The 26406-nt window shown below is 53.1% G+C and overlaps 6 protein-coding genes across 6 annotated transcripts; 1 reads left to right on the top strand and 5 right to left on the bottom strand.

The window, feature by feature from the left end:
- Positions 1-588: 588 nt before the first annotated feature.
- On the bottom strand, positions 589-2048 carry BDP55DRAFT_639393 (ankyrin repeat-containing domain protein; the record flags this gene model as incomplete). Its single annotated transcript, XM_060573248.1, has 2 exons — positions 589-1961; positions 2036-2048. 2 exons carry the CDS (start codon positions 2046-2048, stop codon positions 589-591), a joined length of 1386 nt encoding a protein of 461 aa, XP_060421480.1.
- A 696-nt stretch (positions 2049-2744) lies between these two features.
- BDP55DRAFT_639392 (endo-1,4-beta-xylanase B) lies at positions 2745-3596 on the bottom strand (the record flags this gene model as incomplete). The annotated part of the gene is made up of 2 exons (XM_060573247.1): positions 2745-3432; positions 3487-3596. The coding sequence occupies 2 exons, from the start codon at positions 3594-3596 to the stop codon at positions 2745-2747; spliced, it is 798 nt and encodes a 265-aa protein (XP_060421479.1).
- Positions 3597-4146: 550 nt separating this feature from the next.
- Positions 4147-5794, bottom strand: BDP55DRAFT_739331 (Peroxidase, family 2-domain-containing protein). Its single transcript, XM_060580403.1, has 5 exons — positions 5518-5794; positions 5269-5461; positions 5160-5207; positions 4763-5034; positions 4147-4704 (listed from the first exon to the last, which is right to left on the bottom strand). Exons 1-5 carry the CDS (start codon positions 5654-5656, stop codon positions 4520-4522), a joined length of 837 nt encoding a protein of 278 aa, XP_060421478.1. The 5' UTR covers positions 5657-5794; the 3' UTR covers positions 4147-4519.
- A 4608-nt stretch (positions 5795-10402) lies between these two features.
- Positions 10403-10912, bottom strand: BDP55DRAFT_70038 (uncharacterized protein). Its single transcript, XM_060577910.1, has one exon. It carries the CDS (start codon positions 10750-10752, stop codon positions 10483-10485), a length of 270 nt encoding a protein of 89 aa, XP_060421477.1. The 5' UTR covers positions 10753-10912; the 3' UTR covers positions 10403-10482.
- Positions 10913-20794: 9882 nt separating this feature from the next.
- On the bottom strand, positions 20795-21925 carry BDP55DRAFT_721961 (uncharacterized protein). The gene is made up of 3 exons (XM_060578539.1): positions 21548-21925; positions 21058-21400; positions 20795-20806 (listed from the first exon to the last, which is right to left on the bottom strand). The coding sequence occupies exons 1-2, from the start codon at positions 21699-21701 to the stop codon at positions 21102-21104; spliced, it is 453 nt and encodes a 150-aa protein (XP_060421476.1). The 5' UTR covers positions 21702-21925; the 3' UTR covers positions 20795-20806; positions 21058-21101.
- A 152-nt stretch (positions 21926-22077) lies between these two features.
- On the top strand, positions 22078-22577 carry BDP55DRAFT_688141 (uncharacterized protein; the record flags this gene model as incomplete). The annotated part of the gene is made up of 1 exon (XM_060576616.1): positions 22078-22577. A coding segment is annotated over exon 1 (189 nt), but the record flags the coding sequence as incomplete, so codon positions are not given.
- Positions 22578-26406: the final 3829 nt, after the last annotated feature.

Genomic DNA, 26406 nt, shown 5'->3' with positions numbered 1-26406 from the left:
TACAGGCCGTGCTAGGATCGTCGTCGATACTTCCAAGCCGAAGGGCTTAGGAAGACAAGCCATGATTCTCGGACTTTGCTATGATTCACTCATGTAATATTAGACATCTCCGTCATATGGCAAGCTGGCTTTTTCCTGAATGGTCGATGGCATGTGGAAGGGTCCTGGATTCTGTTCGGCTGCCCTGCCGAATCCCATCCGGCAGACAGACGCCGGCTGTGGGGGCACACGGAGGCGCGTGTGGCTCCACTCCGTCTGTCTTCCGTGGCCTGCCTTTGAGTTCTGCCATCTGAACTCTGATAAGATGGGTGGTCCAACACTAGTCGCTATGACTTGCCGGGCGATACCTACTCCTTGCACGCGTCCTCATAGACAACAATTATTCAAATAGGTGGTTGCTAGAGCACATGAACGGAGTCAATGTATCCAATCGGTGAGTTTGATGTCAGACCTGGTTCAGAGTTCTGAGCTGGACCACAACGATTCCGGTGATATATGAAGAGAGCCGACAACTCATATTTTCAAATCCGTTAGACATGTTGCCATTGAATGCAAAACTCTAAATAAAGTGTCTATCTTTGTACATCATCAAATTTCTCCGATCCACTCAGTTCTACCAGATTGTCTAGCTTGTTCGAATGCGACGTTCAATTCTTCTCGTTGCTCATCAGTCAGCCTCGATCTGTGAAGACCCAAGTCTCGATCCCGCAGCGTCCCTCCGCTCTGAGCCAGAAGCACCGAGAGTTTCATTCTATCGGCACCCAGCAATGTTGTAACGAGGCAAATATCTAACGGCGATAACCCATCAACATTCCGTACGTTGGGGTCCGCACCGTACTTCAGGAGGAGTGACAATGTCTTTGTGTCCTTTGCGCCTCCCTCAACCCTGAACCTTGAGTCGACGTGATGGTGTAATGGCGCGTTTCCGGCAGCATCCGTGATATTGGGGTCGACTTTTGTTTCGCAAAGGAGGAACTGCACCAGCTCGACGTTGTCGTATGCAGCAGCTTGATGGAGAGCATGAAGCTCCGCAGCTGTGTGTGTCACCAACGAAGAGCCTGCGTGAACAAGAAGCCGCGCCATTTCCACCGTCTTTTCGTGCGCTCGCATTCTGCCTGTCCCCAACAGGAAGTATAAGGCATTGGCTCCGTGGGCGCTTACGGGATTGTAACCCATCGTCGTCTGTAGCGCCAGGCAGGGGAAGCTGGCATTGTATTCGTCGCAGTAATCCTCCACATACCGCAGCGAGCCATAGTTCCCTGCATCCAGACCTGGCTGTACTACTGCCCTCTTGTTGGGGCTCACGTCGGCTTTGTGATTCAACAAAATCTCAAGGACGTCCTCTCTTCCGCACAACGCCGCCCAGTGCAGCGCACTCATGTCGAGTTTGCGCGGCTCCCTCCACCAAACCTGGTACTCACAATGCTCACAATACCGGAAGCATTCGTTCGTCCATTGTAGCGGCATTGTGTGATCATCCGCATCTGCGTTTGCGCCATGTTCCAACGCAAGTTTCAAAGCCCGGAGGTTGCCTCTTTTCGCCGAAATGAGAAGAGCTGAAGAATGATTCTGCTCTGCGTCTCGCCGGTAGAGCACAGGCGTGATAAGTTCGTAGAGTGCGCGGCATGAAGCTGCCAAGTTTGCAACGTCTCGCCAAACGTCGAAGCGAGGGAGCATGCAGAAGGGGCACATCTTATCTGTCTCATATGGTAGACACGATGACTCCCAGTACTTTTCGTAGCCCAGAGAAACCTCTTTGGCGTACAGGTCAAACAGCGCATCTACGATGCAGAGGATGATCTCAGATGGTAGACGTCGCGCAATGCCAGGGGCGTTCGCCTTGGCCAACGCGTGGTGATAGCGGCGCTTTTCTTGTGCATCGCCGTAGAGAGGTACATGGCTCCATACACATGGACATCCAAAGAGTGCCGGTACCTTTTCGTTGGCGGTGGCGGGAAAGTCTGGAATAAATATCAGCTATGTTCCGACGATGCCGGTGGGCGGGATGAGGAATGCGCAGTTGGAGTTGACTTACGCGAGTGGGCCATTTTGAACTCAGGAACTAGAAGCCAATCATGGAACAAGTATAACCAAAAGCGTCTTATAGCAATGCTGTCTATTATATAGCGACTTGTTGACGAAGATCGTGATAACGAGTGTGGGGAGGAAGGAAAACAACGCTTACAGGAGTAAGAATCGAAGTAAGAATCGAAGATTCTCACCTTATCTGGAGCGAAAATGCCATCACCATCGTCGAGAGTCATTGACGGAAATTTTTTCGTCTCAGTTACCGACCCCTATTGCCAAAATTCCAGGGTACGCCTGCATGTCATCGTAGAAGCGTTGGGCAGTTCTAGAAACCGTGTCATTTGGCTGTCAGAGTTCAAGGGACATTCCTTGTTCAGTGCGTGGTGCAATACTGCTTACTCATAAACTGTCGGATCATTGCATGAACGGTCGGTTCGGAGCGAATTCGGAGACGGCGGTTAGTAACTACGATTTAAAAACTGATGAGTGATTCCATGTCGTCACTGAAAGACTTAACCCAAGACTTTTTAGCCAAATTTCGGAAAAGAAGGCATCTCTTGTACTTCGTGTCTTCCACTCACATCAAGAACGGATAGCAATTAACGTTGTTGCAAGGAAAGTAGTTAATACTTAGAATCTTTGTGTTGTCTCTATCAACCACATCACGCTTCTCGGCGATAAGTAAAGATGCCCAAGGCCGGACCAACCTCTAAGATTTAGATTGAATATTCCAAAAACCGCGACAACTCAGTGGTCCAGCTGCGCTTAGGATCATCGAGAGCCAAGCCCAGCCCATGTCCTCCCTCCGGAATGATCAGCACCTGCGTCGGCCGCTTGTAGACTGCCATGGCCTCAGCAAAGAGGAGCGTGTTCTGAACAGGGACAGTAGTGTCACTGAATGTATGGAACAGAAAGGTTGGCGGCGTGGCCGCAGAGACACGATTCTGCGCCGACAGCTCGTGTTGCAACTCCGCGCTCGCATTGGCGCCAACAAGATTGTCTCTTGAGCCTTTGTGCGTGTAATTTCCCTCGAGGGTGATGACTGGGTATGCGAGGATGCCGAAATCAAGACGGGCCTCCGGGTTGGTGAGTGTCACGGCAGAGAGATGGCCGCCTGCCGAGAAACCCCAGATGCCTAGCTTGGTCGTGCGGTTCTGTCCTCGGATGTACTCGAGAGCGTCTAGTGCCTCGTTCTGGGGTGCTGGGTACAGTGGCGCGGTTGCATTTGAGGTGGTGGTGTAATCAAGAACCCAAGCATCGATGCCTAGTTTGTTCAGGTACGCAGCGGGGATATATCCCTCCTTTGATATGGAAACACGGGCATATCCGCCTCCGGGACAGACGAGAACTCCAGTGCCTGTCGAGTTTTCTGCTGGGAAGTATGTAATTTGCGATGTTTTGAGTCTAAAGTATTCGTCAGAATGCAGCAGCGCCCAATGTATTCTCGGATTTGCTCACCTCTTCACGACTCTGTCGACGTCAAGAGATCCCTCGCTGTCAACCTCGGGTGACATAGCGACTGCACTACGGAGGAGAAGACCCGCGGTCAATGCTAAAATCGACTTCATCTTTCAACAGCTGCGCCAAGAACAGTATGGACTCAGGGGTTGTGCGTTTAGCTTACGTCTTACTACAATAGTTCAGGTCAGGAACGGCACGGATTGAACGGTTGAGTCTGTAGATAAATACCCATGAAATACCCCAGGTACCCCGCGTAGTGAGGTGTCGCCGTTCATCTCTCCCGATCTCTAGACAGCCAGTCCGTTTGTCCGGTCTCCATGATTTTGATCGAATGCTACTGCACCTCGTCAGATCAAAAAACCGAAAGACTGTTACCTTGACAAAACCCGCCAATGGGAGCGTAAGACTACTTGCGCGCTAGAGCATTTTTCTCAGAATGGAAGTAAATCGCGGCCATCCCATGTCAAGGTTGTGGGTCAATTGTTGGGGTTCGCTGCAAGTAACAGCGATTTGATTTCTCCCTCCCTAGAGAGTTTAATGCGTCTCCAAGACTTGGCAATTGATAGGTGCCTTTTTTCGGTACTTTATCAAAGTCAATTGCCTTCATAAGCGTGCCTTCCTACTCCTTTTTGGTACAATATCATTACGATAGTAGACCTCAAATCTTGAGTTGCCGGAACACAAACGCATAGCTTTCAAGTATTAGACCATAAAAAGGTAAATATTCCTCTCTTAACATGGGTTTGAGGGTATGAAATGGTTTTGTTGCTATGTTTCATGTCCATGTGTGTTTGACAATTGATTTTATTGCTTTCCATGACGACAAAAGGGCAACCCCGGACCGAACGGTGACAAGAGTCCCAATTTATTTACAGAGTACTGCAATGCCCGGGCTCATGACTTCACAATATCTTCCATTGTCGGAAGTCGTATGTCAAGAAGCCATATAAGCAGATAGAAATAAAGGGGGGTATAAAATACCTGTCATTGCATATAGCTACATGTACAGATTGAATATACGTTACTGAGACTAGGACAGAAGGTTGAAGCCAGTGTGCAAGTCCCTGAGCATGCGCTTATGGGGGGCTTGGGCCTCGCCGCCAGTTGTAAGCACAGTTGCGTTTCTAATCATCTCGACTACCTTAAGGATGTCCTCTTGGGTGACGGCGTTCGTCTTCTTAACCCAGCCTAACTCAGCAGGAAGGCGCTCGTTCTCTGCACATCAAATGTTAGTCCACGGTCGTCCTCAAGAGTTCTTTCATGTGTCTCATACGGAAGAAGTATTCAACAAGTGCCTTGTTAACGGTACCGGCGGTCATATCGCCGAAGACGATGATAGGAGCAGCAACCTCTCCAAGACTGAAGTTTTCCACGGTAGCACTGAAAGTATAGTTGGGGTTGAAGGCCCTGGACGTGACCTGTCGCGCCACCTTGCTGTTGGCTAGCTGCTGCGCATCGAGGACTTCCTTTGTCCAGTAGGCTCTGGACTCGTCAAAGACGGATTGGTTGAATACATGGTTGTTGCCAAAGGCGGCATCGGTGCGACTGTTGACAAGGTGTCAGTACAGTTCAATTCTACCAATTGTACTATAGAGTATAGCTCAAACTAAATATGCCAGAACCAAATGGGTCGAGACAAGGCTATTCAAAAGGGCAGATCTTCAACTTACCTCAAGCTAGCATCGTGCTCCAGGACATTATGAACATTAAGCTGGTCCCTAAGATATGCTGGGTTAGTGATGAGTTCCGCCAAGAGTCACCATCATGTAGGCCTCTTACAGAGTGAAGAATGTGGCATTGGGCTCCGGGTTGGCAATGAGGGCCATGTTGAACATCAGGGTTCCAAGATCGGTGCCGAAGTTGAGACCATCCTGAAGACCTTTGACCACAACATCCTTTGTCAGGTTCTTGCCGTCGTGAGAGATGAAGCCGTGGTTGGCCAAAGTATTCATCATGGGGCATGGGCCACGGACTACATAATTAGCATTTTGAAGACTTCGGTACAGCTCGCTAGCGTGATGTACTCACAGTCATCGGGTCCAGCGGGAGCCCACTCAGTAGGAGAGGCCCGACGGAACTGAGGGTTGGCCAAGTGAGCAGCAGCCAGGTGAGGATTGGCTGAGGCCACACCAAAAGCCGCGGCGATGAAAGTGATAGACTGCTTCATTTTGAGTTGTTGAAGATCGGTGTCGAATTGAGGAGCTGAGAAACGAATGTAAGATGGGATGATTGTAGCCTGTTGCTAATTTTCTTCCGATGAACCCTTCTCACGGTCTCATATTTATATCCAACGACGCCGAGAGCTCATCGTACATAGTATTCTGCGCCCCGTATATTCGTTTCCGTTTTATCCAAATGCGACCACAGATCAATCACAGTCGCCAGGACTCTCCTCCCCCAGGGGCTATGTCATTGTCCCCCATTCGCCCCTGATTCAGACTCATGCCAACATGTCGATGTCCGCAGATCGTCCCGTCCGAACAACTCGGTATCGCTCCAAACTCCCCCCATGATCCATCTACAATCCACGGGAAACTTCGAGAGCCAATCAGAGATTGTATGATGACCATTTCGCATGGTTGTCTTTGCGGAGGTGGTGGATGGTTACAGGCACAGGTGCATCTATTCCCAGTGAAACGCGGTGCCACTCAGGCGTTGCCGAGCCAGCCTATACGCGGATACAGATTCATGCTACGTCATGGCGACTTACCGACAGAGTGCAGCGCACGAAACTAAACATAAAGACGTTCATATACGCGGAGTTCAGAGACGAAGAACCATTTCTCTACAGAAAGAACACGACACCGCTCACTTAGAGAGTCCATAGCCAAGCCCTCAACCACGTTGCACATCAACATCCGTCTGAAACAATCTGCTCCCGTCTACACGATCATACCCGTAAGAAGCTTACATTAGAGATCACGGCTATGCAGGCCAAGCATTAATACGCCGTACGTATAGACAGAGCCAATCACAGCCGCCAAGTTTCAAATGCACTTCCACGTATTCACGTGGATCGACAAGACCCCCGTCCACCTTCAATGTTATTCTCCGGAAGTATCGATATACCGTCAAAGTCCGATAACTCCCCATCGACCACGAGACTCTCATTGGACTACGAAAACCGTTCAAAACAATGACGAGGCTGAGCTTCTCATCTAAAGCATCGCATCGCCCCCAGCTTCCGGTACTTTAATTATCCTGCAGCCCTAAAGTATCGCGCGATCCTCATCAACCTGGTTCCGGCAAGCAATCCGTCGTCAACCTCTGACGTCCTCGACAGCACCTTAACCCCGTGATCCGACCATTCAACGTTCTCCGCCTCCTACGAGTAGCCCCGAGGAGGCTAAGCTCAGCCCCTTCCACGAGCACCGATTCGCCCGGTGTGTCTTTCACGGGTACCGCAATCGAGGCCCGCCGACTTCATGCGGTTCGAAGTAAGGCTGAGTTGAAGGAGGGGCGGACGGGCAGTGAATCACTTCGAAACTTCGGGCTCGGTTTCGGCGTCGGTTTCGGCGACTGTCTTGATCAACGGTCTCCGAGTGCGCCTTGATGCGGAGCTCTTCCGTCTTCTCTCGACGACATAACAACACCATGTTACTCCGTCCCCGTTCCGTCCCGGTTGAGAAGACGCGGAGGAAGTTTGCCTTCGATGACCACGACGCTACCGTCGCCTACGTGTCTGTCTCCGTCGGATGCCCTGGCCCAGATCCATTTCCCCTGGAACTTGGTCAGCGGACTTTGGAGATGAAGTTAATGTTAAGGCCGTGATCACTCAGGGGAGGCCGGAAGTTCGTATGGCCTGCCGCAGCAATCATAGCCACCTCCGCTATTATCTACAATAGACCAAGTTGGGCTTAGAGAAGGCATATACGGACCGACGACCCAACGACCCAATGTCGGGGCAGCAGAGTGCGCCATGGACAACAATCCTCCCGAGATCGGTCCTTTCGAAGACGAGTTAACGACGAGGCTCGACATAGCGTGAGGACTTCCGCAAGCCCTCCATCGCTATACGACATCCCAAAGAACTCTCCTAGGGCCCTTCGCCAGCAACATGGGGATCTCCAGGGATCGGCGCAGAGGAGGACGAAGATGCGGAAACATCTTTCGGGCACCAGAGTCTGACATGATGCTAGGCCAGCCAGATCCTCGTCTCCAGATTGGACGACATACGGCTCATCTCAACATATGACAGCTGAACCAACAAGCCCTCACACCCAAACAAGAGAAACGCCTTACAGCGTCCCGCCAATTCAAACTCACCCTACCATCTCATCCCACCTACCGACAGCCATCGAGCACTAGTCCCCAACGCATGTAGCCAGCCCTGTGCCGCAGAGAAGCACGATCAACCACGTGAAGTCGAGATCCTCGATGATCATCACCAACTACACAGCCCGCCGGACCGCGTCACCCAACGTTCGGGAAGAGGGGGCTGACTGAGCACCACCCCCAACAGAGATGGCGGATCACACAAGAATCAAGGAAACGTGACGCTGTCACTCTGACATTCAGGGTCCGTCATCACCGTCAGCATTCTGCGACGCTTACATCAGGCTCGGGGGATGCAACCTTGGGCAACTTGACTAAATTTCATCGTCAGATCGATTCGATGAAGCCTTCTTCATTCGCCTACTCGCAATCGCGAAGCCTCCTTTACGATACCTCGTTTCTATCTCTGGTCCACCGACAACCCGCCAGCCTTGCTGTTGAGACGGGGCTCTTCACAGTCAGCAAACCCCGAAACCTTCGGACTTCCGCATATTCCTCGCGGGTCCCGTCTCTTACGCAGCCAGACCATCGAGTAAGCCGAATCACATTGACAATGATCTCAATCCAGACCACGTAGAACAAGGGGCGTCGTGAAATAAGCTCCCTTCCACACGCTAGTCAAACCTGTCAGGCTGCCAGTTCATTCCAAAGTCCCAGCATCAAACGAATAGAAAGAACAAGTGCCGGAGTTCCACCAACTCATCCCAGCCTTCTAGACCAAAGGCCTTTCCCCCTTCACCCCGCAAAAACGAGAGCCTAGAATCAACACCAAACGCTCATACGACGGGTCTAGAGGGACTATAATCGGATCCGGACCCTATGGCCTTGGTTTCTCCCACATCACCCGTTAGGGCTGGAATGCCCGGCGCCACCAATCTCCAATAAGTTACAACAGCTCTCTATTCCTCTCCTATTCCAATCCACATCAAAAGTTTTGCATGATGACGACGTCTGCTACGGCCATAACATCCATATCCAAACAACAAACCCGTCCGCATCTGACAATAAACGTGCCCCCTCCACCCCCCCCCCCCCCCCACTCCCCGTTCAGAACGGGGGAGTGAAGATGTGGACCCGGTGTAGTCCCATACCGTACGTACGCACGCCCACCATGTGAATGCATCAAAACCACCCAAAGACCTCCGCCCTTCTGCACACCCTCCCCCCCTTCACAGCCCAGTTGAGATGTCCCAGTTGCTACTAGGGGCCCCATCGCCCCATCGGAGATTATCTACGTAGAGTAGGCTGAGCAGCAGGGCAGAATTAGGGCCAGGGCACCGGGCGAGAAGGAAGGAGGACAAGATGCTCCTAGGGTTAAGGGGGGTGAGGTGGCATGGACCGCATTGTAGGGCAAGGCGGCGCGGACGGTAAGGATTCTTTGGCTCGAAGGGGGGGCTCACTTTTTGCGCTCAAGTTCCATGACGGAGAGCCCTACTATCCCGTACCGGGGCGCGCAGGGGATGCAGAGAAAATGGGATATGGGGAACAAAGTTCAAGCCGTCCGTCCCATCGCCTACGGGCTCGAAACTTAAGCCGCGGTTGTAAGACGCTGGGGGGTGGTTCCCGGGGGAGAAGAACAAGTGCCAAGAGGGGGGCATATCCTCTTCTTTCGCCGCAGTGTCGGACCAAAAACATTGACCCCCAGCACCAGGGCGAAAGAGAAATTGCCAAGACATTTTCACCTCCAACGTCAACCATGTTAACCAACCCCTAACCTACGGAGGAGCACCCAGCGGACAATTGCGTACGCAAGCCTCTTTGATATGGAGAGACAATTTACATAGCATCGAAGCTAGTGTTAGTCACGCGTGGTAAGGTAGTAGCGGTAGTAGGAAAGTTTAGCTTGGAGATTGATTTGCAGCGATTTGTCTAGGATGAACCAGGCCGAGAGGGGGCTATCCCGATGAATAAATCGCAAAAATCGCAAATTGTCATCCTTTGGACGGCACTAGCAAATGGCACTACTGCTTCACACTACACTACATCCGAGACGAACCTCCGTTCCTGGCCCCGTCGTTAGAAGATCCCCATTTTCCCAGCATCTAGCTAGTCTTTTGATTCATCATGGCATCAAGTTAGCGGGAAAACCCCCCCCATTCCCGTTCCCTTGGATGCCTCCCTGCAAAGAGATGCAAGATGCAGGATGCAATGGCAGATTTGACAGGTTACACCTACTCCGTAACAGAGAATAAATGATACGCATCCTGGTGACCAAGGACCCGCGATATCTGACTCAAATGGCGAGCGTCATCGATCCCTATCGGTAAATAATTACTTCGTACGAGGAAAAACCGAGCCCCCCACACTCGTGCGCACCGAGGCAGAGTGGAACATGAATGACAAGTGTCACTGTGAGCAATATGCAGAGCAGTTTGCAAATACATGACAAAGTCGAACTGTTGCGCAAGACGAACACGAGGTCATACGAATCAATCGCGCTCTCACGCCCGTAGACGAACCACAAGGTACACGACCTCGTGGCAGAAGATGGGACGGTTCCCGCAGTGGAACTTCCATTTCGTCCTTCGGAATTCCCGCCCGTACCATGGATGATCATCGATCAACCGAGACAGGCTGCAAAGTCACAGAGATATGGAGAAGCCGGACAGAGAGAGAGAGTCGTGAGAGTCAGTTCTTTGTAAAGTTGGGACGATTACCCCTCTCCCCCGCGCCATCTTATGAACCGTTGACAAAGCATTGTCGTTTGGAGGTTCCTGGTCAATGGAGAAGAGCAGCACGAAAGAGAGCGTGCCCCGAATAGCAACAAACCCCCCAAACGGCAATGGAGTAATCGCTGGTATCCAGCGAAACTACAACTCTACGGAGTACGGCGCTGCCTTTCGCAACCCGACCCAGAAAAGATGCACTCGCCTTACTCATTAACCCAAATCTACCCGCCCCCCCCTTCTGTACTCTGACAGGCACACGAACAGGCTTGATCATGGCCCACTCGATCCCCCCTACCCCAGGCGGTTGCTCCTTGACCATCTATGCTTCTCCCTGCCCTGAGAGTATCCAAACGGATACCTGAGTCTTTCTCTACCACCTTCCCTGAATGTTCGGTTAATGCCGAACAGAAATATTGGAACATCGCTAGGTAGATTCGACTCCTCGTCTGCTAATCTCTACCCCCTGGGGAAAGGGACCCAAATGCAGACAGAGTAGGCGCAGCACATGCCCCCGGTATTGAGATCCCTTTTTTGGGCAGAGATTTACACTCAAGTCCCGAGCCGATCGCAATGACGACACAAGCTCTTGATCCATTATCCACGGATTTGAATCCACTCATTGCACATGGGAGATAGGGATGAGAAGAAGAAAAGATTGCAAAGGGGGGGGGGGAGGGGGAAAGAACGGATACTGGGAAGAGGTCAGAACTTTAGAAGCCCCATTATTGAATTACGTCGTCCACATCGTACGGAGTTCGCTCCGGACCTGGCAAATCTATGTATTTGTACTGAATTTAGCAGCAACGGGAGCGAGGCTCAGTCGATGCAGGGCCCGTGAAAGGCAGGCTTCGGCATAACGTAGCCCCAGTAGTCTCCTAAAGGTCATATCCGGACTTCAACAATGTCCAAGATGATCTAATACAGTATGGTATTTGCGGATAATTTCTTCGCCATCGTCCGCGGCCAGGGGTGCTTGCAATATTGCGGGTTTGTAGATCGACGACAGACGACCCTTCTTCACGGGCGTGACGGGCTCAACGGAGCTGGAGCAGAAGGAACCAGGGGCCTGACATCTAAATTTGAAGGGGCTATGCCTGAACCTAGCTTCTGAGCAGGATGGAAAACAAAGCATGTCCGAATAGACGTTGAAATCTAACGTTGCCAGGCCGGATGCTATGCATCGGCGAAGACAACATGCATCAAGAACCTGCACGCCCAGGCAACACGGACTTTCGTCCCCAGTAAACGGGCGTGACAGCATGTAACGTAACTTAAGCAGAGAAGATTCCGTATCTCTAATGAAAAAGATTTCGCATCATCTGAAAAGAATGATGGTGCAAGAGAATGCCTCTGTTCGGTGTCAGATGCGAAGTCTACATCATGGTCACCAGAGACTAGAGAGTAGATCGACGTCTCATTAAACAACACTTCTCAACTACTATAAGCATTTCGCGATAGAGGCCAACCTCTTGATGCCATTTACTAATAGAAAAGACTCATCAGTCAACATCGCCGGAGATGTGGCAAACGCTAATGCTTTCCGATTATCCAGCATGCCATGTGGCCGTTATCAAAACGAGCCGGGGAACTGATACTACATCAGAGACGAACGAAGATCGACCTCCCCTCCTCATGAACAAGCACCAAACCTCAATCGGGGGCTTCATCGCACAACCGTGGGGGCCATCGCCGGAAAAAGAGTTCTGGTCCGTGTCGCAGTCGTCGTGGTATTAGTCCCAAAAGCTTCAAAGCTTTCCAAAGCGTGCCGTGCGAATGATTGATGAGACGGATAGTAAGTACCACACCATGTCCGATCTGAATCTCCCCCCCAAGGCCCGGCGGCAAGGCTGGGTGGTTTTAGACTACCTTAGCGCGTCTTTTTGTCTTCTACGGGATACTTGCGGCCTGCCTCTTCGAATCGAGCCTCGGCGCGGGAGGTCTTGACTTTGCTTACGTTGGAAACTCTCTCACACCGCACTTTGGCATTGACACTACTCGCGCCTTTTTGCCATATTACACGCCGTCGCCGGGCGGCATCTCCCGCAAGGAACATCCCCCCTTGAGGAAATGCAGTAAAGGTAACAGTCAGCAGTACGACCCGTACGTAATGCACAGTACTTATCGGGTCCCCGTGATGTGACGTTGGAATTAGGAACTTGAGTCGTCTTCGCAGTTTGTCCATTTCCAAAATCCTCATTACACATCCTACACTGAGGTCAGCGAATGTAATTACCACTCCTTCGATCCCCATCATCCCCGTGGGCCGTGGCTCCCGTGGCTCCGGAGATGGAATTTCGCGGAGAAGCATACTCCGTATTCGTCAAAGAGGCGGACGCTGAAGGATGTGGAGACTTCTAGCTCCAGTCATCCTAAGAAACGGGCCGAGCATGCTTGCTTTTCAAATCTTGCTCGAAGTATCCGTAAGAGACGATGGAGGATTTGACGGTACTAACACTGCACAATAAACCTGTCGCACCGCTGATCGCTGCGTGTAGCGCAAGCATCTCTCATGTTCTAAACAAGACCGGGCCCAGGATAGAGAAATGAAGCTTGTCCGTAAAAGGCGTTTCATCCTCATCACCAGCATACGGGATAATCGCCCTATGGATACGCAGGTTGCAGGTCAGTACATGTATTGCCGGGACCGCATTGCGCAACGGGACACCCCTCGCCTTGTCCTCGCTCACCACGCTAAGGCGGTTCGTACTCGTTGTCGTTGTCCATTACCATGGGCCATGGCATGGCATGGGAGCGTGTATTCGTTCGCCTGGGCGGGGTTCCCCCTCCGTAATCACTGATAATTACCGTCAGGCCTGCAGAAGTTCAGTACTTCAGTTCCGTCTCCTCTTGCCCATGTCCCGGACGAACCCTGCGACCCTGCCTTGCCTTGTCCTGCCCCGTCCGTAACCCCGTTGAACTTGGCCCCCAAACTGCAATGCCCACAGGGCGCAAACTCAAAAAGAGTGCAAGACCCCTTGGATGATCCATCCGTATGTATCCCCGACGTGGGAACGGGTTTTTCGATGGAGCAAGCCCGTAGGCACCCGGCCGGGACAGGACAGGCAAAGACAGGGCCCAGGGCCAAGGCGACGGCGAAGGGAAGAAAAGGAAAATGGCGCGGCAGCAGCCCGTTCTCTCCCTATCCTATCCGTTCCGTATCCGTACTCCAAGGGCCAAGGGGTTAAGTCAAGATTTCGCCGATTGATTACCTCTTGGCCCCCCTCCCCGGCCCCCAGAGCATCCTATCCGTATCTTGCTCTGAGGACCGAACTGAACCATACTTACACCCCAAGATGGCACTGGGCAGAATCAATCAGCCTTGGTCAGAATCTGATATACACACTTCCGCAGGGTTCAGGTCTCCGGCGCAGTTCGCTGACATGCCCAACATGGCGGCCCTTGACGTTGGAGTAGTACATATAACAGCGCAAAGCAGATTTGACAGCGGACGATACACTACGCATGGGGAATAGTTCGCGATGTGATTGTGTCCCATCATCCATGAAAGCTTTGATGTTACATCAGAGAATGCAATGATGGGAAGAACCCCGCGCGTAACGCTGCTGCTGTCGTGCCGGCACTGGTCAGAGAATGCCTGCTGGATGTCAGACGTCAACGGTCAGCAGCAAATGTTTGGCCCTGAAGACTCCGTCTGGAATGGGCCTGTCTTCTACTCCTGGGGGCGAGGCCCGTCAAGCCAGCTGAACCACGGATATTGCCTCGTCTTTGGCATTCTTGTTCTGCTCTAGTAGCCGACCCGTGCCACCCCCCTTGGAGTCCGAGACTAGTTTGCCTATACGACCTTCTCGTGTTCTTCCAGAAGACGTCTGGCAAATCTCGTACAACCATTGCAGCTTAAGTAAGCAACGCCCACAAGTGACAAAAACCGAGAACGGGTGTACAGGTGGACATTGGTCGTTCCCTCCCCCCCTTCAGCCGAACCTTGACCTGCTGCCTCTCTTCGTCATGTGGAGACCTCGATACGCTCTGGAGACCTGAAGGTTTGTGCTTTGCCAAAAAGCGTAGGCCTTCCGCCCTGCGCGGCCCTACAGGCGAAACGTGTGACATTCCCAACTGAAGGGTTAGCGCACTGCCCTAGCGGCAGACGGACCCTTGGCATCGTGTCCCAGGCAGAGGACATGAGTTACCTAGCTGTGCGGCGTGCCTGTGGCCGGTAGGGCGGAAAGTGCGGGATCATTGATCAGCACGTCGTGTCGTTGACGCTGCCACAAGGTTGAAGCCTTTCCCGAACAAGAGGGCATCCCCGTCCTCGACCTCGGCATGGCAGGGACTAGCTGGAAGAGCCGGGCAGAGAAAGAAAGGGGGGCGTCAAAAGGGAGAGGGGGTGGGAAAAGGGGGGTTTTCTTTTCTTGCGATTTAGCGCAAGTTGCGAGAGAGGGGACCAAGTCCATACACAGTAAACCCAGGCCAGGAGTCGTGGTTAGTCGCCGACCACCACCCTTGCTCTTGGAGAGTTTGCGAGCGATCAATCGCTTCAGGTCAGTGACATCGTCGCTTTGCCGAGTTGGGGTATAGATTCGGACAGGGAAATGAGTTGCTATCGCGGCCTTTCAAATGCTCATTTTACAGCTTCGTCACTGCCCGTCCCGAGTTCTTAGGGAATGTGTTGTTACAGGTACCAGAGGAGAAGTTCTGCCGGAATTGAACTCAAAATAAGCACATGAAACCCCGCCGTAGCTAGGTGCATTCAAAGCTTTCCCTCGACCGGGTAGTAGTTCAGATAGGTGAGAGAACGCTCGCATCAGCAAGAAAGCGAAAAAAGACTGAGGTTGTCAAATAGCGATACTCCGTACGCAGTACATCACAAAGGCAACCCTCGTAGTGCTGGGCTAGAGGTTCACACAAAGGCTAAATATGACTCGTCGAGAAGGCTCGCAACCTCCTGGACATTGCTTCTTGCACTGCCACACTCGTGCCGGTGATCCAATGTCAAATTCAGAGTAGAGGTATCCACAAACAGGGCCGGCCGGTCGGGGCCCAGAGAGGGGGCCACGGTGGGGCAGGGCCTTGATGCCAATCTCCCTAAAACGGGGGCGTCGCGGGATTTTTAGTACCCAGCAGGAAGGGAACAGCTTAACAGCTAGCAGTCTATCCGCAAGAGGTCGTCCAAGGATGGGGGCTGCAAGGATAGAAGAAGGAGATGATGGTTAGGGCTTCCGGCAGTCGAGACGCCGGGGACGGGACTCCAAGACAGCAATTCCTCCGGCCGGGGCACCGCCGGCTATTGGCTGTGACCCGGCGAGGAGCACGCGTAACCCATGGGACGCACACGGAGGCTCAGGGGCGGATGGGCTGCGCTCGTCCGTCTGGGAGGCCATCGACGAGCCGTTTCCCACCTGGTGCGACGCCATTGCGAACCCAATGCCGTGAGCGTGGTGCCTGCAAGGGGGACAGTAAGGCCAAACTCTCCTCAGTCAGGAATCGTCCTTGTTGGATGAGGATGACTACTGAAATTTTGCTGCTGACAGAAACTTGCTTCATCATGGGCGGCTTGTACTCCGTAGACTTGCCCCCCGAGAGGGGCACAGGGGCTCCTACTTTTGCAAGTTGCCAATGCTCCGTGGGTGTGTCTCCGCCGCCACTCTACCGTTACCTCCGTTGACCGCGTAAGCACCGAAAGCCAGCCGGGAAAGCGATGGCTGAAGATTGAAGCAGTAGGACAACTTCCCGGCCATTGACAACAAGTGTCCGTACAGGAAACATGCGTGTCGCAAGTTGATCTCTCCTTGCCTGCGTCGTTGCACTCGCGCCGATGGGAGGTTCCATCCCGGGTGTTACTGCTCCGGCATGGCTGATCGCTGGGCGCAGCTCGTTTGAATGGGAGATCTCAGGGGTGGGTTGGGTTGGCGTGGGACAAAGACCGATACTCCGTGACGACTGGTCCACCTCTGCCATGCTTCCATGCCGCCATGCCTCTCGATCGTCGTTTGGTGTGCACTACCTTTGACCACAGGAGTGACACTCTGATGATCTCGGTTGACCGGAGACACCCCAAGGGTGGCCAACGGGGCACTAGCCAGCCCAACTGGCCCATCGACATCATCCCTAAGCGGCTGAAAAGAATGGTGTAGACTGTAGAGGCAGCCGCAGCCAAGATGCAATCTGGGTTTTCAAGACGCCACCATGGCCTGTTCGGCGCAATTACACTCTTCAGAACCCGAGGCAGAGCCCTGTTCAGTTCTTGTGCTAGTCGTGCCCCTCACCAGGAGCTACCGCGGGGCCCTTTGGGGCCAGGGCGGCAGATCATCGCCGTTGATCCAACCAAAAGTCTCCTACTGAGCACTACCTCGATGCGCCTGTCGTGCCCAATAAGGCTCCTCGGCAACGAGTCAAACTGCGTGACCCTGTCATGCAACGTCGTAGACTTCATATATGGCTAGTCATTTTGGGTCTCTGTATTCGTATACCCCCATTGTGTGTTATGCGATGGTGGCACGACGTCTAGCGCAACTTGTGCAAGCGATGTTGTTCAACTTCACGCAAATTAAGTGTCAAGAGCTGAAAATGTCAGTAACTAAATGCTGACTGAAAGGGATCGCCGACATGAGCTGATGACAGGCAGCCAGGCGGATAGGCCACGCAAACTTCCGGGATTCTTCTAGACCGCTTCCATGCGCTTGCCAAATGGGGCACTTTCTCCGTTCTCGCTCCGTGTCCCGGTGAAGGAGCCATGCAATTTTTCGTCGTTTTCGACGTTGACAACTTGGCAACTTGACTGCGACAATCCGCGAATTTGCGCAAGACGATGCGACTTACACGCAGTCGTCAGGATTCGGGCTTCAGCCGCAAGTCTAGATGCAGCAGGGCCCCGGAACTATTGAATACGCTTGCAAAGACGTCTTGGAGCTAGCCGTTTCAACATTCATCGCACCGATGCCTGTCCTGAAAACACGAGACTCTTTGACATGACAGTCAGGCGTGGGATCTACAGTCCGGATCATCCCATACTTGCTGCGTAGGCTCTTGCGATTCCGCGACTGGCAAAGTGGGCTTGAAGTCGGACTTTGAGTGAACAAGTGACCTCGCATTTTCAAACGATATCTGTTGCTGAGCTGCTGTCGTTCGTCGATGGCCGCAAATGATTGAGCCAGGCCACGGGGGTGGCGATGCTGATAGGATGGCTCCGAAAGGCAGCAGATCAGCTTCAAGTAGAGACTATCAAACCTGAATGGTTCAAATCGACCAAACTCTCAGCCCTGTCGGACCCAACTGGCATCCCTCCGCGTGCAAGTCTGGCGTCCCGAGCAACCGCTCCCCCGTGCCCGCCAAAGCCGACACCTCGGTACGGGCCCCACTTCGCCCAGCGGACGACCGACTGATTCGGAAGACTGACCGGCAACAAGATGAGCTTCGCCTCCGTACGGACCTTGGCATTGTCTCGTGTTCTGGAGGCTCTGTTGTGGGCCTGAGCAGCTCTGCCATGTCAGATATGCCTCTGTAGGTATCCATCCGTATGAGAGAGTTGAACACCCAGGCGAAGCTGCGGACAACCAGGCGGCCGACACATCGCTTCCTCGATGCCTCGCCTGAGAACAACAATTCGCCTTTAGGTCATACTGCGAGTAAGTAGTTTGCTAGGGTACGAATTCGACACCCCGCTATAGCCCCCGTGTGATGTAAGCCTTTCCAGGGTGACAAAGGAGCCTACCGCACGAGGCGTGTCAAGCCGAGTCGCATGTGTGGCAGTAAATGTAGGGAGGACCTCAATGACTGAGGGCCTTTGGAGCGAGCGAATCAGTCGAGAAGATCTTGGATGCAAGGCTGCCACGAGCGAGGCACCTCTATTGTAGCTTGTGGCATTGACGGTGGAGGCAACGAGTCTGGTGGAATTTCGACCCCAAAAGTAAGCTGCAGATTCATCTGCTATAAGGGTCTTACTCTGATCCGCATGAAGTGCAGAGTAGGAGTTCGCAGCTGGCTGGCACGGAAAAAGCAAACAAATGTGAGTTCTGACAGATTCGGAAACCGTTCAACGCCATGGCCATGCCATCGGGTTCCGAAGCTGCAGTCGATGTTGTCGAGCCGCCTGTTCGTTGGCTACGGATACTGGCCACTGATAAAGGCTTCCCACAATGCTGGGCGGCGGAAGGACTGAGATTGCCATCTTTTCGTTGGTCCAGATACGCACCAAGACGACCAAAGGATCTTGTGTACATGGCCATTGTACCGTGATCGATACTGCAAGTAAACGGCACAGTTCCTGCTGAGTGGCGGGTGAGAGGGGTATGGAGCGGGGAGATGTGTCTGCCGTCAGGCCTTAGCGGTCGCATCTCAAGGGAGATGGGCCTGAGTGATGCAGATATCCCCTCGCGATTTTCGTGCTGCTGTGTCTGACTTTCCAGCATAACATGGCCAAGTGAGCGAATAGTGGCTGGGATCTTGATCTTGCGACTGGATCAAGTGTGAGTCAGGAGAGAGGGGTCCTGCATGCGCCGCAAGAGATAGGTATTGACGTAGGTATCGACAACTAGAGCATGTTCTCCCATGCCTCAGAGTTGCGAGACCTTGGCCTCAAGTCATGACGACTCGCGTTAGTTCAGCTTCAAGGCGCAACATGAATCGCAGCATTCGCGAACGCACCTTGCCTCAAGTTTGCAGACCATCTTGGTACGTTGGTGTCCTCGCGGCCAAGGCTGCAGTTCTTCACCGCGAGCTGTTTGCCCGAAAATATCCTGGCGACCGAAGGATGCTTCGAAGATGACAGCTTCTGATCCTGGCAACTACCAATCGTCCGCCTTTGAGTCATATGACCACCATAGGCAGCAGAAGAGGTCATGGTGGAGGAGAGGTAATTCGCGAAGGAAGTTGAAGTTACCGACAGAACGGGCGTGGCCCCGCTCATTGCTCGCCCGGTTGTCTTACAGACCGTGCAGGCCAACGAGATGTCGTGACAAGCCAGCCTACTGTACATGCATGCCTGCAACTCTGCTGGGCAGCGGCGCAAAATTCATCAGAACATGGGACGTACAAAGAGAATGAAAGAAATACCTACCTAAACCGTTAGTGTTGAGGCGCCTAAGACATGGACACAAGCAACGGTGCGCCTTCATCCTTCTCAACGCGCCACTTTGAGGGTACTCTACGTCGAGCCTTGCCGGCCGGCACAGTCCACAATGTGTTGCCGTCGCAATGTCTCGTGTCAGCATGTGCATGCATGTCGCCTAGAAGGGCAACGCCAAATCCATACTCGGCGATATCTAGTCACTGGCTGCTCAGCCCGGTATCTGTACTCGCGGCTGCTTGCAGGTCTTCGGTCCCAGAATGAGACCATAGCGCCCGGATGCCGCAGGGCGCGAATGTCTTGTATTCGACAGCCAACCGGCGCAATTTACGATTCCGATAAGCGGCTTAGGCAAGTCGAGTGTAGCTGATCACGCATGCAAATGTACACGCGTTTTCCTGCTAGAACAGTGTGACGTTGCGTGAGTCTCACATATCGTGATACAATTCGGCATCGGAATTGGATAAAGAGTGAGACTGAACCTGGCTTATAACTATGCCTCGGCGGGCTGAGGCTGTGGCGAGTCGGTTCGCATTACTTACCTTGTGTCTCAGCTTCAAGCCCCTCCTCCGCGTCCGCGCTCACCTCCCGAGATGTTGTCCGGGCTGCTCTTCAATCTGATGTGGGCGTGCCGGCTTCCAGCGACCCCAAGCCGCCATGCGAGCGGCCAGCCTGGAGGTCAATAAGACGTCTGCACATCTCTAGATCTGCAACCATTGATAAGCAGCCACGCATCGCAGGGAAACACTGGCCTCCATCGATTGCCTGTGCTATGCCGCGGTGTTCGACTCTCACATTCAAGCGCAGGTGAGCTGAAAACTAGGTACAGGGTAGGAAATTGAAAGCAGTGCAACTCAGCAAAAGAGATAAACCCTTAACACGGCTGCTGAAGCCACCAAAGAACTCGCTCTGAATTCAGCAGTCATGAACCAACAACGTTGACGCCCAGCCCTCACTTCGCAGTCTGCGCCACAGTCATCATCTGCCCTTGAAGTTTGAACGTAACCGCCGTTGAAGAAAGGTTGTCTTTGGCATGCGGCCCTGTCAAGCCTGTCTTGATCGAATCACTGTGGCCTAGACAGCTGGCCACCTGCGCCCCGGCCCCCAACGGTGTATTGACCATAGGATGAACGAATCTTGCAGGCGATACCTCGTCTTCGACACGGGGCCAAGAAAGGTGGCAAAACTCACCAGCACCCAATCCCGTACTAGCTGAAATGGTGAATGGTGGTCTTGGCTTCGTAGCTTGACTTGGAGATGGCTGTAGTCATTGATGGCATGTACTCACTTCGTCGTACATTATGGCGCCTAGTGAAAGGCGTGATGCGAACGATACGGCCGAGAACGATGTCTGCGTGGATTAGCCAGCGTGCCTCTGGCCTTTCTTCCCCGCAATTGAATAGTGCTTCTCCGATACCTCCAGAGACAGGAATTGTTGATTGGCTTCTGTCGCTATTTGAGGTTAGGAGGAGGAACACAGTTCGGCAGGCAGATTTGAAATTGTTCCTGAGGAATATCTAGCGTCCTGCAGCCTGCTTACTGTCTATAGCAGTGGGGGCGATCGTTGCGCTAGGGTACCCGCGCTATTCCATGTATCCGTACCTGTAGACTGCGATTCGAGACAGCACCACATCAGAATGTGTTTCTCATGTCCACATTGTTATGGCATCTCCAATCTGGCACTTGAAGCGTTGCACCGCTCCAAGAACTGGGCTGCTGCTAAAAACAGCACTGGTGCCGCCTTCTCTTTGCTTAGCATCCGTAGCATCGTCCGTCTGAAGTCCCGCCTCTCCATCATTGGATCGCTTCAAGGTGAAGAGGGTGTAGACACTGCACGTGCTCTTGAGCAATCTGAGCTTGGCCGCTAGAATGGAAGATCTTGTTCGGCGAGTAACTAAGATCGACGGGGGGTCTGATGCCCTTCGGACATTGGTATTGTTGATTCCTGTCGCATGTCTTATAGTCATAGGTGGGCGTGGGAGACATGACGTTTAAGGCGTGCCGGATAGACATTGACTCTCATCCGCATATTGGTAATGGACCGTTGGGGGCTCAGTACCATGGGAACGCCAAGTGGACGCAGCAAGCGTACCTACATTATCCAAAGACAGGGTGATTGTGGGTGAGGATGCGTGAAAGGAAAGCAGAAAGGTAGAGATGAGCTTCATTCTCACCGAGGTGAGGCTTGGTCGGTGTGCGTGCGTCGCATCCCAATGTTCTCTAGGAGCTTTGGGCAGCAAAGCCATCCAATTGTTCTGACTCGGCTGATCGCAGGCCTAGTGACTCGTCTCGAACGTGAATCGAACGCCATGGCATTGGGGTGTGGCGGGCGTCGAGCCTTACGGGGAGGCTGTCTATCAGCTGTGCTCACGCCCCGTGGCTGACAGGCTGTGGCGCAACGTTTTATGGCTTTCTGAAGTGTCGTGTGGGAATACCCTAGTCTATCTAGGGCGTGCCTAGCTCGTGGTGTGAGATTACAATTGGCGATCTCAGCGTGCGTACCTATTCGTTCTCAATCAAGCGTGTGCGTAGCTCATGCCTTTCGTACATCGTGGTTCCCTTCGTTGAGTCGTTGGGAAGTCATGCGCCTAAACGCCAACTAAGAGACTTCGGCAGTTGTAGACTTAGGGGGCAGGGCATAGCCAAGCTCCGTTGTGTTGCCAGTTGAGTGAATGCGTGTGCCTGCCTCCCCCGCGGGCGTCCAGGTACTGATTCAAGACGGGTGCCATGGGAGGATGCGGATTACCTAGATCATGGGAGATGGACTGGAGCCTTGGGGCGGTCGAATCGTACGCTACATGTGCAGTGTAGTACCGGTGCACTGCGTATCCCGTAGACAAAAGCTTGGGCTTTCGGGGATGGCTGCGTGGGTTGGCAAGCCTGGTAATGTTTCATGCCGTTCTGGTCCTGGACGGCCTATTGGGTGACGGGACTCGGGGGTCTCTCCAATACGGAAGCCATCGCCTTGTCGCCCATCGGAGCGACTCCATCAAGCTCCATTACATTGCGCTGCACAGCCTTCCTCCATTCTTCAGTTCTCCCACGGTCCCCAGTTGTGAGGACGTCCGAACCCACAGGCCCCTGGGATCTGAGTCTGAATATGCCGAGGCATGGGATTCCAGCTATGGCCCGGCCCCTTTGCCTTGCATCTCCAACGGCGTCACACCATGATAATGGCCAATGAAGCCCTTCGATGAGGTATGAGACGGGCAGGGAGACCTTGAAAGGCTTCAAGTTGAAATACCAACAACAGCAAAGAGCCTCATCCTTCATACTTGGGAGGATTCTGAGTTCTGACACGAGGGTAAGCATTGCTGCCCCCAAAGTCTGATAGAATTACGAGGTATGTTTCCACCCATGATCTCGGTGCTCTCGGTGGAAATGTGGAGATACTCAATATGAGTCGCGGTTCTTAGTGACGTGCAGCCCGTGAGGGGCGATGAAGCACTGGCGTCTGGCGGCGGTGGTTTGAAGTTCAGTGGCGACGCTCTGGGGTTCTCGAGATGGCTGGTCTGGGGTCGTTGCCCTTTAGGCTGTCCAATCAGTGCTCCGGTTCACTCCGTGCCTGCTATTGACGGTAGGCTCCGTGTGCATTGAGCTTGTGTCCGTACGTACTTCGTCACTTCGTATGCGCAGTGGGAGTTCATTTTCTCCAGGAGCCCAGAGTGCTTCTAGAGTACAGCCTCGGGGACGTTGATCAAGGGCATGCTGGCGCCGCGTGCCCTTGGTCGAAGCGTTCCCTGGCATCGGGCGTCAAGTCAAGATTTGCATTGTGGTGCGATTCAGCTAGGCTGGTTCCAAAGACCGAGCTTTCAATTCGATAATGGTGCTCGAATTGCTAAAAGTCTGAATACCTAGGCCCTGCCGAAGGTCAATATTTTGCAATGTTTCCAAATCGTCGAAAATGCGTTGGTTACGTCCGTGGTAGCCCCGTATTGCGGCGTCAACTTGGCTGCGCTATCGTCCTTAATCCCGACGGCGTATATCCATTCTGCCCAGCGAACGCCATTCGCAAGTTGACCTGGATTTGAACTAGACTCTCTTCCTAGAGCGGGACGCACAGAAGTAGCCGTACTAGAGACGTCCTCGCCGTCCTGGGTACCAAATTGGCATGTAGTGAGGAAGGCTTCTGGTAACGTCAGTTCGAGGTGCGAAGCTTTGTTGACAGATTCCACATGCGTAGGGCGGTCACGTCCCTGGTTCAAAGTGCGACTATCACTCTAGAATCCGGCTTCCTCTACTTTGGCAAAATTTTCATGGCAACGAGCATACAGTAGGTTCCGTTGCTGCAGTATATTTCTTCGTCGTTGGTGAACTCCGTGGTTACGGCTTTGTCCTCGTCCGGAGAACTTGTTGACGACTTGAGCGCATACGGATGGAGGTGTGTGGAATTGGCTCGTGCGGGCAGGATCTACCGGTACGCCCTATCTCAGCTTGGGGCACGAGGCAGCACCCCTGTCGACAGGCCGACAGCCAGACGCCAAGTTGGAGGCACCAAGCTAAGCAACCGTGGCCGCGAGGCCCAAACGGTGTAGGGCTGAGGAGGTGGCTTGAAGTTGGAATTCCGCCATCAAACTGTCCTGGTCTATCCACAGGCAGGTGGACTGATACCCAACAGACATTCTGCACTTCGTCCGCCCTCCTTGGATTATCAAGTACGCCGGGCCTGTCTTGTAGTGACTGGTGAACGTTCCCAGCAATATCCGAAGATGGTTTCCATGTGATGAGGTTCAAGTTGTTGCATGACTCGTCAGATGAACCATCGCCCACGTGCACTAGTGAGATGTCCCGCCTCCAGAGTCCAACATCGTTGACCGTTTGTTGTCATTGCTGTTGGATCGTCGGTTGACATGATCAGGTTACGGAGCATTGGAGCTGCAGCGTGGAGATTTGAACTGCAGGGCAGCAGGGAAACCCTCATCGGAGCCGATTGGCCCCGTTCTTCCCCCACCTTGCCGACGCTCGAAAATGCCTGCGGTGCGGGGTATTCGTACTCGATTCGTTCCGAAACGTTCAACTCGACTCTGCCTGGGCATCGACAGACTATTGACGGGCGCGGCGCAGTCGATGACAAGTGGTGCACCAGGAAAGCCTCTCTCCACTGGAGGAAGGATACCTAGAGTGCCAGAGCATGGGCTTTTGTCATGCTTACCGTACGTGACAACCTGACCAGGTGCCACAAGTTTCGCGCCAGTCTGTGCTAGTGAAAGTGCTCAACTCCGAAACTCAAATCTCTTCCCTTAGTGGAATCGGGAGGTGATGTCAGGCGCTGTCGTCTTCGGAGAGGACTCCGTAGCGAGTAGGATCGGACGCCTCCCTTCAGAGACGGACGTAGACACCGTCTGGTTGATTGCTAGCCTGCACGGTTGTAAGCGAGCTGAATGGAAGCGACGCTGGCTTCTATTAACGCGTCTCCCGGTCGTGGTTTGGAATCATTCCGCATGATTGGTGGACGGCATGTTCCGGTGCATGTCGCGGTACATTCGTCGCGAGATCACAGCATCTGAGGAGCCTCGAGCCGCCATGAGCAACTAGGTGTTCCACAGATTCAGGCAACCGTGGTATTGTTGGAGAGAAACGGTGTTACCGCGAATGCATATGTAGGCATAGCCGTAGTGTACGACCAAGACACAGGACCTGCCATGATCACCAGATTTGGCCATCACTCGCCGAACTACGTTTGGTTGAGAGGTAAAAAGTACGGACTTGGTACTTGGGTTCAGACGGGGATGGCCTAGATCGCTCGTGGCTGCCGGTGCCATGGGCCTGCCGATGGGCTAGAAAAGGAACGACGACGCGCGCTGTAAACCTCGCTAGAAAGCCCGGACCACAACCTCCCCGCTCTCTGAAAGGTGGTGGTGCGGCGTGCCAGGTGGTTGTAGCCGTACGTACGAACATCCGAGAAAGACAAAATGCACAGGGAGCCGACGTCTAGGCCTGGACTTCCTCGATGGCCGTCTAGGAAAGTATCTCTCTTCTCTCGAATAACAAGCAAACGTAGTTCTTGACGTCATTCTTTTCGCTTGTCCGCTGGCATGACTGGTATCTATCGCAAATTTAACACTTTCGTGTCTGGGTGGATTAGGCACTGACCAACTCATAGGTAGTTGTGTGGCGTGCTGGGCTGCCCGGCATCCTGGGTAAGCTACACCAGCCTCCAGGTACAAAGATAGACGTCAGCAAGGGGAAGTCACCCAGCCTCGTAGGGCGAGAGAGGACAGGTTTACCTGAGAGGGATTACGGTAGGTACTCACGCACTCTCCCGCGAAACGTGGTTATGCAGGGTTGCCCTAAAAGTCTTTGTGAGAAATGCTACTAGCTTCTCGGACCCTCGGCGGTCTTGCCTATCGCGGAGATGGCCATCTGCCTGACATAGGGACCCGTACCAGTCTGGTTCGGAAATGCATCATTGTCAGCCCTAGATGACGGAACGGGGAATGGAACTCGCAAACACTTGGTATTCACAGCCATGGCTAGAACCCAAGGTGGTAGAAGGTGCGAAAGCTTCTGCGCCGGCGGGAAGTTGCAGGCGCTTAGTCAAAAGATGGAATGTGGTCCGAAGAGACTGATGCTATCGGTGCTTCACCGTCGCCGACACGGGGCAGCTGGCGGCTCGTCAAACTTGGGCCTCACGCCCTACTTTGCAGTAGCGGTAGTGAAATCCAAATAGTGTCCAATACTTCGGATTTCGACAGGGGCCGTCCTTCCAAACCGAGGCATGAACGAAGTCCAGGTCTAGCCATCCGTACGTTAGCTCATCCTAACGAACTGCGTGTGTCCAGGTTAGACGAGTAATGATGTGATTTTCATCACCTGATCGGAGAGAACGCGTGAAATAAGAGCCCGGCCCGATAAATCAATACTGCGGTTTTGTTTGGATCACGGAAACATTCTTCGCAAGACAAGTCAGCGAAAGCAGACTGATAGGGACGTCCCATGTTGGAGACCAGT

This window comes from Colletotrichum godetiae, assembly GCF_030913485.1.
Source record: "Colletotrichum godetiae strain CBS 193.32 chromosome Unknown BDP55scaffold_128, whole genome shotgun sequence".
NCBI classification, from domain to species: Eukaryota; Fungi; Ascomycota; class Sordariomycetes; order Glomerellales; family Glomerellaceae; genus Colletotrichum; species Colletotrichum godetiae.
This window is presented reverse-complemented; position numbering and strand designations above follow the sequence as displayed.